This window comes from Austrofundulus limnaeus, unplaced genomic scaffold (genome assembly GCF_001266775.1).
Source record: "Austrofundulus limnaeus strain Quisiro unplaced genomic scaffold, Austrofundulus_limnaeus-1.0 Scaffold4, whole genome shotgun sequence".
Taxonomy (NCBI): domain Eukaryota; kingdom Metazoa; phylum Chordata; class Actinopteri; order Cyprinodontiformes; family Rivulidae; genus Austrofundulus; species Austrofundulus limnaeus.
In genome coordinates, this window is record NW_013952406.1 from 463,284 (window position 1) to 473,436 (window position 10,153).

Consider the following 10,153-nt stretch of genomic DNA (forward strand, 5'->3'; position numbering starts at 1 on the left):
GAGTCCTGGCCTGTAGATGAGTGTAAACTGCGGAGTCCTGGCCTGTAGATGAGTGTAAACTGCGGAGTCCTGGCCTGTAGATGAGTGTAAACTGCAGAGTCCTGTGGCTGGGTGATTAAGTGAGTCGTTCCTCTAATGCAGATCAARTCCCCACTGTTCTGACACYTGTCYAAGTGCAATATAAGRYCAGTCCATTTACCATTACATCTGTTTTTTGAGTGTGCCACAACCAAAAGTTTAAAACCACTTTGCTTCCAGGTGGCTTTCCTGGACTCTTGTAATCTTGATTTTTACAGTTTATTATTATTCTTTATACTTTAGCTACTTTTTCACTTATTTCCTGTCCAGTTTTTGCTTCTTTGTGTCTTTAAAATGGAGAAAGTGCGAKGTTTCAGGCCAGTGGACGTAGTCTTGAAGTCGTGTCTTCAAGAACTGAAGACCTGGGTGAGACTCCTTCAGTTCTGCCTCGTCAGATGTTTCTTTTCCTTCAGTGATCTGTGAGTTCTCCTGTCCTGCATCATGAGTCTGTATCTGTCATCAGCAGCGGAGGAGGCCTCGCCTTCTCGCTCCCGCCTCCAATCTAGAAGCAAACAAGTGAGTTGAAGCYTTGTTGTTTTTAAAGTTGGGTTTAATGTCCTCACATCATTCTGMGGGCTCCCTCGCCTCCTCACTCTTCTCTCTCTTTAATCGATTTTAAAAGGGAATCCCCAGAGTGTAAACAGGATGACGTCAGAAGATGCTCAGGTCATGATTTTGCCCTTTGCCCCCCTCTCTGACCTCTTCGACCCCTGCGGGCCCCCCGACACGATCAGGCCCATGGTTCTGCCCTTGGACTTAGTCRTGGCCGAGAGGGTGGTGCAGCCAAATTAGGGCTGGGATATCCCTGAGTCAAGGTGTCCCGAGCAGATAGAGATGTTTGTGTGTCACCCACCCAGCTGAGGGAGTCGTGGGGTCCTGAGCATCGCCGCCGACGTACTTTCAAGTGGGTGTTCCCGCTCCTCTGTGGGGGGGTCTCTCGCTGTGCTCGTCTTTTTCACTTTGTCATCGAGCTTGCCGCGCTGACAGGGCATCGATCGTCCTGGTGGAGACCAGGTGGAGACCAGGTGGGAGTACCTGCACACAGGTAAGGGGTGTGGCCTCCTCTGGGCCCAGGTTAGATGCTATTTTTTTTTAGCTCTGATGAATCAGAAATTAGAAATCAAACAAAATGAATGCACTTTGAYTCTTTGAACTTGAGCTGTCTTAGAGAAAAACAAGTTTGTTGTTCTTAATTTATTACCATAATTCAAATATGCTATAATTTCTATTAATAATTCCATAATTTTGCTTTTTTAAATAGTAATAATAATAATAATTCTATAATTTTGCCTTTTTAATATTATACAACCTTTTTCTACTTATATGGAAAGAAATATAAAATTTGCTGCATTAAAAAAACTTGTTTGGCCTAAAAACAACTGGAAGTAGAGAGTCTGTAAATACACAAAACTTTATTGTAAGGAAAATACTTTTTCCTTCCTGTTGGTTCTATAAGTTGATATTAGGGCAACTAGAAGAACAGATGAGTCTGGTTGAAGGGTGTGACCCGAAGATAAGGTTCTGAAGTCTTCTATTTAAACTCTATCAATGGTCAACGGCTGATCCATTATCTGGACCAAACCGAGGAGCCGCAGACGTTTTAGTGCAACATATGATGCTGATGGTTTTATCAAAACTGTCTGCAAACAGGCTCAAAATAAGTTTTATCARGAGGCAGGTTTTTTTCTCCTTTAACCACAATAAAAACCTTCTGGTTTGACATTGAAACAGTCAAGATTTTCTCCARTTGTCATGAAAAGTTTGTGTTGTGTTGATTTGTTTCTTTTCTGATCAGGGAATCCATAAAATCAGTTGAACATTGAGACAAAAAAAAAAAAACTCAGCCTCCATGGAGAACGACTTCAGTTATGAGGAGGTTTGTTTTTATTTATAATCCATCCTTCAGGAGAAAAATGTCATTTTCATCTAAAAGCTTCAACTTTTTATTCTTATTTTTTCTGACACAGGGCAGTGARGTGTCCTACGAAGACAACGGCTCAGCCTTCCCCTCTCCCGTTAGGCTGTAAGTCCCTCGTTTTCAGATCAGTTTTTTTTTGCTTTTGCAGTGAATTTCTGCTGTTTCTGATAAGACAGGGAGCATTTCTTGGGCCGAACTGAGCCTGAGTGGCTATCATCTCAAAAAGTTCAAGTTTTCTGGGTTCAAGTTGCTCTTATCATTTTTTAACAATGTCTGGGACACAGAAGATCACTTTTCCCCCCAGATGTTTTGATCTATTTCCAGCTGCTGCTCTCAGCTGTAGGAAATAAAAACACACAGTTTCCCATCAGATTTTTACATGTTTTCACATTCAGCAGCTAAACTGACAAATAATTCACCTGAAGGACACAAGCTGAGGAAAACAGTCTGTAAAATTATGTTTTAAAGGATCATAATAAAAAGCTTGTTTTATTTTAAAAAGCTAAAATTAGCATTGATCCTCTCATTGAGTGAACTTCTAGTTCATTTATTGGTTTCCTTTATTATTATTATTATTATTATTATTATTATTATTATTATTATTCATAATTTTTTATTGTTTTTCTCTTTATTGTTGATACTGTTATGTTGTCGGCTAGTTTTGTTCCAAGATGCTATTTCTGTTTTATTGTATTGCCGTTCCATTTTTGCTCACTCTATGTTTCTTACATGCAAATGTACTGCTTTGAACTTATTTTGAACTTATTAGTTGACTCTTATTATTAAGTATGAGGATAAAAACAGGATGTAAACAGCATTAAAACTGATATAAATATTATTTTGTTCTGTAATAAGAATGTGTTTTATAATCAGCTGCATTTTAAAAATTAAACAAATTATATGAGTAAATGTTAGAAATGTGAAGGCAAGTAAACAGCATTTTTTACTAATTGAATTTTTGTCCATGTTCTGTGAAAAATAATTTTACTGTTAAAACAGATGAGAAAACAGAGCTGAAGTGGAGCAGAGTGCTGCTGCCACCTGGTGGTCATGTGAAGAACAGTCACGATAACCGAAGTTAACTGAGGCGTTTTCTCAATTCTGACATTTTCAGTTTAATAATTACGGTTTTAAGGGTTTAACTGCATCTCTTTCTAAACAAATAATAACAGCAACATTTAATWTGACACTGTAGGGTGATTTATATAGTTTTTTTTTGTTTGTTTTGCTCCTTCAGGACCTCGCCAGGTCAGAATGGCACCTTTGAACCTCAGAGGACAGAGGAGGAAAAGGAGGAGGAGAAGAAGCCTCTCTCTGAAGGCATCATCATTCCCAGAGATTCAGATGGTGAACCATTCTCTGTGTTTGTGTTCATTTTTATGATTTGTTTTTATACGTTTCCAAAAAAGCCTTCTGTTTTTCTATTCCAGCTTTTCTGAATCTGAACACCAACGCCACCACAAGAGGAGATGCTCAGGTGAGTCTACTCCTTCAAATGAAACGTTAAAAGCAGTTAAATGCTGAGGTTAACTGTAATCCTGGAACCACAGGCCTATGTGGAGCTGAACGAGCTCCAGGGCAACGTCTGGCAGGAGACCGGCCGATGGGTGGGCTACGAGGAGAACCTGGACTCTGCGACAGGGAAGTGGGGTCCCTCTCACGTCTCCTACCTCACCTTTAGGAGCTTGCTTCACGTCCGCAGAGCCATGAGCACAGGCGAGTTAAAGGAAGCATCAAACATACGGACAAATCAAATCGTTCATGTAGTAAACGTCTTACCTGTGTCCTCAGGTGCCATCATTTTCGACGTGGCCGCCAGCACTCTGTCCTCGGTGGCGGAGAGGATGGTCGACGAGCTGCTCAGCAGGAATGAGATCCGCTCCAGCGACCGAGACGCCCTGCTGAGAGCTCTCCTGATGAGGCGCAGGTGACCCCTTATCTTCTGGAAAATAAATTCTCTCTTTTTTCGTTCTTTTGCTGAACTGACGTGTCCTTGCAGTCAGTCGGACGGACCTGCTGTCACTCAGTCTGGAGATATTCAGATGCAGACTTTTTCTGTTGCAAAGAAGGTGATCATCTTTATTCGTTTTGACCTTAACATCAAATAAACAACTTTTTTATGTTTAATCTTTCTTTTTTATTGTAGAGGGAGAGCTCTGACAACGTGGAAGCTTCAATCATCCTCACAGGCATGTTTTCTCAGCTTTAATTATCCACGTGTGCTTCTGAAGCAGTTTCGGTTGAACGTTGGTGTCTTGCAGGGATCTTTGACCTCCTGCAGAAACCCGTGCTGGCTTTTGTCCGGCTCAACGACTCCGTGGTGATGGAGTCGGTTCTGCAATCCTCTGTTCCCGTTCGCTTCGTCCTCATGATGGTGGGGCCGAGCCAGAGCGGGCTGGACTACAGTCAGAGCGGACGAGCCATGGCCGCCCTCATGGCCGACTGGGTGAGGGAAAAGAACGGAGATAGCGGCGTCCTGCGGCGTTAAACCCGTGCAGGTGGATAAAAGTGTTTCTCTCCCCCTGCAGGTGTTCTGTCTGGAAGCCTACCTGGCCCAGACTGAGAAGGATCTGACCAACGCTGTCGCAGACTTCATGGACTGCAGCGTTGTGATTCCTCCCACCGAGATCCAAGACATAGCAATGATGGAGCCGATCATTGAGTTCCAGAAGAAGATGCTGCGCGACAGACTTCGTCCTGCCGACACCCGGCTCGCCTTTGGAGACAGGGTCGAAGGTCAGCGTCGGAGCGACAGCAGTTTATAGTGAATTTATGTTTTTTTAGACGATGGTTTGGTTCTACTTGCCTTGCAGACACGGGTCCAGAAGAACCGAAGGAGGACCCCCTGGTCCGTACAGGCTATCCCTTCGGAGGGATGGTGAAAGACATAAAGCGTCGCTACCGCCACTACCTCAGCGACTACACGGACGCTCTGAACCCTCAGGTGGTCTCCGCCTTCATCTTCATCTACTTCGCTGCCCTCTCCCCTGCCATCACTTTTGGAGGACTTCTGGGTAAAAAAATCAAGACAGTCACTTTTTTTCTGTTCAGCCAAAACCATAACCCATAATGAGTCTCAATGGTTCTCACCTAGCTGACAAAACGGACAGAATGATGGGCGTGTCCGAGCTCATGATCTCCACCTGCGTCCAGGGCGTCATCTTCTGTTTATTCGCCGCCCAACCCGTCCTGGTCATCGGCTTCTCCGGACCTCTGCTGCTGTTCGAAGAGGCYTTTTTTGCAGTACGTACAAAACTCCTCGCGTTAATTCCGTGAAGAAACACGTTCTGATCCAAAGCCTTTGCTCTTTCAACYTCAGTTTTGCAAGGCCCAGGGTCTGGAGTACATCGTGGGCCGGATCTGGGTGGGTATCTGGCTGGTGGTGATCGTGGTCATCGTTGTGGCGGTGGAAGGAAGCTTCTTGGTCCGATTCATTTCCCGCTTCACCCAAGAAATCTTCTCCATCCTCATCTCACTCATTTTCATCTATGAGACCTTTGCGAAGCTCATAAAGGTCTCCTTCCATCCATCCATCACAGATTTTCACGCAAGCCGCCGTTCACTCACGTCTCTCTCCTGCTTCCTCTCCATCAGATCTTCAAAACTCACCCTTTGATCCTGAACTACGAACATCTGAACGATACACTGGACAACCCCTTCCACCCGGTCATCAAGGAGCACATCGAGATCCATCCGGACGGAAACACGACGATCAGAGAGCTGGAGGTCGAAAGGCCYTACCCGAACACCGCCCTGCTGTCCATGTGCCTGATGTTCGGCTGCTTCTTCATCGCCTACTTCCTCCGGCAGTTCAAACATAGCACCTTCCTCCCCGGCCCGGTAAGATCAGCTTTTTAAAARGGAAGRCATCGGCACGTTACGCGWTGAGACTCTGATTGTTTGTGTCTTRTCCTGTGAAGATTCGTCGCTTGATTGGAGATTTCGGAGTGCCCATCGCCATTTTCTTCATGATCGCCGTGGATATCAGCATTGAAGATGCTTACACTCAGGTACGTGTCATGTCAAGTATGAGACCATCAATTAAAAYTGTATTATTTTTTGTTAAACCTTTATTTCACCAGGAAWKTCCCATTGAGATTAAGAATCTCGTTTGCAAGGGAATCCTGGCCAAGACTGGCAGTGGTACACAGAGGTTACAAAACATTCACAGCAAAAATAGAATCAGTACCATCATAGATAGATTAAATAAGATTCCTCACTTAAAACATTTACAAACAGATGATTATTTCCCAAAATCAATAAGAAAAGCCTTAAAAACATTAAGTGACAACAGCACCTTTAGGTTCAAGTATCTCTGCAACTGATTCCAAGAAGATGAAGCAGAAAACTGAAAAGATTTCTTTCCAAGTTCAGTTCGGACTTTAGGCACTGAAAGCAAAAATAAATTCTCGCAACGAAGAGAGTATCCTCCAGTGGACTTTCTATTTATGTAGGCCAACAAATATAATGGAAGAAGTCCTATTATATTCTAATAAATAAAAATATACCAAAGACATAGTCTATGAGTGTCCAAGTCTGTCCATCCAACCCGATTATATAGTGTGCAATGATGTGTAAAACTTTTTATAAACCTTAGAGCTCCATGATAAACGGTATCCAGTGAGTAAAGACATTTAAGAGAAGCATGCATGTATAAAATGTCCCCATAGTCCATTGCATACATAAATGTTGCTTCAACCAATCGCTTTTCTGCCTCAATGATAGACATGATCTAATCCTGAAATAAAATCCCAATTTTAATCTCAGCTTCTTCACCAGCTGTTGAATACGGGCAGAAAAAGACAAAGAATCATCATTTAAAAATCCTAAATATTTATACTGTGACACATTTGACAAAAGTACYTCTTTCCGAGTGAAAATCTTTGTCTCCTTGCAGAAACTAGTTGTGCCAAAAGGAGTTGAGGTGACCAACCCCAAAGAAAGAGGCTGGCTGATCAACCCCATGGGAGAAAAAAAGCCTTTCCCCATTTGGATGATGGGTGCCTGCTGCGTTCCCGCTCTGCTCGTCTTCATCCTCATCTTCATGGAGTCTCAGATCACTACGTGAGTTATGCTTCCTATCACATCGTCTCTTTGCGTTTGGCTTTTTGTAAAAGGTTTTTTTTTTTTTGTGGGTTCCAGTTTGATCGTGAGCAAACCCGAGAGGAAGATGGTGAAAGGATCTGGTTTCCATTTTGACCTGCTCTTGCTGGTCACCATGGGGGGCATCTCGTCCATCTTCGGCGTGCCCTGGCTGAGCGCCGCCACGGTGCGCTCCGTCACTCACGCCAACGCTCTGACCGTCATGACCAAGGGGCCCAAACCGGAGATAGAGAAGGTGGTTGAGCAGAGGATCAGCGGCATGCTCGTGGCCACGATGGTTGGTAGGTGCTGCCGTCTAACTSGCCACACTTATCCTCCTCGCGCTTCTCTCCTCCTCTGACTGTGAARTCTATGACTTTTTAGGCGTTTCGATTTTCATGGAGCCCATTCTGAAGATGATTCCCATGACGGCCCTGTTTGGCATCTTCCTCTACATGGGTATCACCTCGCTGAGCGGAGTCCAGATGTGGGACAGGATGCTTCTGCTCTTCACTCCAAAGAAATACCATCCGTCTGATGCTTACGCCACCAGGGTATCAGTCCTGTTGAAATACTCTTTATTGGTCTGAATGTTGTTCTGTACTGTTATGATGCTGTTATAAAKAGGGTCAGCCTGTAACATGGGCAGGATAGGCAAATGCTAACGGCTACATCCATCTAGGGGGCGCCATAAATGGGAGACAAAAATATGTATTTTATAACTTTATCAATGTTTGATTGATTTGGTCTAGAATAATCACTGGTTCCTCAGGTTTATGAAGGTAACTTGTTCTGTTTTGTTCCTATGKGGCGTTATCTGGTGCAGAGGATGTTTCATGATAAAAGTATYTGACGCAGGCAAGAATTACTAGTGTTCAGTGTAAAAATAAAAAATAAAAATTTGACAAGTTGCATTATCTGTAAAAATACAGGGTGAATGCTTAATGTTGACTTTTTGTGCTGAATAGTGAAAGCTGAAACTTGCCTAAACTAGCTTTAAAAGGTAGCTGATATTGCTGAAATTAGTAAAGAAACAGAATGAGTGTGTTTACTGAATTAAACAGTAAGAAACTGAAATTATCACAAAAAAGTGACTTTAGCTGAAAAAAKTCAAATTAGCCAAAAGTAGCTAAAWACATATAAAACAGCTMAAAGAAATACATAAATGTTTAAATTAGAATAGCTAAAAGGGTCAGAATAATAGCTTTAAAAGCAGAAAGAAGCTAAAATCAGCTAAACAGAAGGTGAAGGAAGCTGAAATTTGCACAAAAAGTAAAAAAAAAAAGGTAAAAAAAAGGACCAAAACAAATGGTGAAAAGTACAGTAAGGATTTACAAATATTTTGAAGGGGTTTAAGGATATTAAGGAGAATATATAAAATAACAGAAAAAGTYAAATATCTCATACGGTATAAAATGCTGAAGCATCATAGTAGCAGCTGAACATTTATATAAATTGTATAAATAGCATAAAAACTGCAAAATGCGATACTTGCTGAAAAACGTACAGATGAAAAATAAAAAGATTCATAATCTCTCACAAAATCAGGATAATGGAAATTTCAGTTCGGATCTCAGATTAAGTTCAGTTTAAACTGTGGTTTTAAGTCTTCTAACTTCACAAATTACTGATTTTATCTTGTTTTATTAATCCCAAGAATTTAGTAAAATACTCTTCAAATGGCAGAAAAATACAGAGTTTTGAGTAGGTCTTTTACAATATTTTAWACYCCTGGACCCCCTAGAACTGCTTCAGTCCACAGCTGCATGTTCCAGATGTTGGCAGGCATTTGTTTTAAGTAAATTATATTAACTGCTTTAATTGAACAACCTGGTTTGTATAGATAAAAAGTTATATCAAAGACAAAACTATTTAATTTGTATGTGTGTGGAAAATGGCAGTGAGATTTAGAAAATTGCACGAGGGGTCCCAACAGAAATCTTGCAGAGGGCTTCACATTGGCTACAGCCGGCCCTGGATTTAAACATTATTTTTTATGGTATTTGGATGTTGAGCCTCTTCGACGTGGTCCTGTCTGTGCAGGTGAGGACCCTGCGGATGCACCTCTTCACTCTGGTCCAGGTTGTGTGTCTGGGCATCCTGTGGGCTGTGAAGCAGAGCCCCTTCTCTCTGGCTCTTCCCTTCTTCCTCATCCTCACCATCCCTCTGCGCATGTTCATGACCGGCCGGGTCTTCACCACCAGGGAGATGAAATGTGTAAGTAACCCGTCTGCACCTGTCTCAGTTCACCTGTCGAGCTGTCAGCTGTGAGAGGTTTGTTGTCTTTGTGCTGCAGCTGGACGCAGATGACGCCAAGGTGAAACTGGATGATGAACCTGTCGACGGTGGCTTGGCATAAACGACTCAAACTTCAACGTAAATCAACAATTTTTTTCTTGTAAATTCAAACTGTTCCTTTTAATTTTTTGTCACCACACAACCAAGATAAAACTTTCTATTTGGACATCAAATTGAGATACTTTTTTTTGTCTTTTATCTGAAGTAGCTTTTTTTTCAAGAACWTGTTTTAAGTAGAAGTATTTATTTTTTTAAACGTCTAACAGTATAGTATATATTACTTTTAGATCTGTCAGAGATAATATTTTTAAGTAGCTTAATTTAATCAGGAAGCCTCAGGCTGAAGTTTTAAGTTGTGTCTCAAGTTTGCTTCATTTAATTTGTTGTGTATTACTTATGTAATAGTATTACCTATTTAGGATGTTTATGAACTATTTGACTTTAGTGTGTAATTGCTTTTATTATGATAAAATGCAGCAAGCAGTATTAAGAGGCCATTCTTGAGATAGATTTTAATGTTTGGGTCGATTGCACTTGGGACATATCAGGGAAATTTTCTTTGTAAATGACTTATGCATTTTGTGTTGCCTAAAAAGAATTGTGTGCTTGAAACACTGTACATGCTTTGGATTTCACTTTATTAAAAATAAAAAACAGCCTTTAAAAATCTCTCTTTTTTTAATTAACAAATGCAATTAGGTTACATTTTACAACATGAGCCATGATGCCTTCATTGACATCACGTAAATGACACTGACAAAGAAAAGTGACAATGTA

At 41.6% G+C, this 10,153-nt stretch overlaps 1 protein-coding gene across 1 annotated transcript; it reads left to right on the top strand.

The window, feature by feature from the left end:
• The first annotated feature begins 833 nt into the window (after positions 1 to 833).
• slc4a1a (solute carrier family 4 member 1a (Diego blood group)) lies at positions 834 to 10,043 on the top strand. Its single transcript, XM_014022189.1, has 21 exons — positions 834 to 1,123; positions 1,874 to 1,954; positions 2,046 to 2,101; positions 3,234 to 3,343; positions 3,427 to 3,473; positions 3,547 to 3,712; positions 3,788 to 3,923; positions 3,996 to 4,065; positions 4,143 to 4,185; positions 4,258 to 4,442; positions 4,525 to 4,732; positions 4,810 to 5,010; positions 5,091 to 5,239; positions 5,316 to 5,510; positions 5,591 to 5,836; positions 5,917 to 6,006; positions 6,894 to 7,060; positions 7,139 to 7,380; positions 7,463 to 7,632; positions 9,122 to 9,295; positions 9,375 to 10,043. The coding sequence occupies exons 2-21, from the start codon at positions 1,928 to 1,930 to the stop codon at positions 9,435 to 9,437; spliced, it is 2,745 nt and encodes a 914-aa protein (XP_013877643.1). The 5' UTR covers positions 834 to 1,123; positions 1,874 to 1,927; the 3' UTR covers positions 9,438 to 10,043.
• The last annotated feature ends 110 nt before the right edge of the window (positions 10,044 to 10,153 follow it).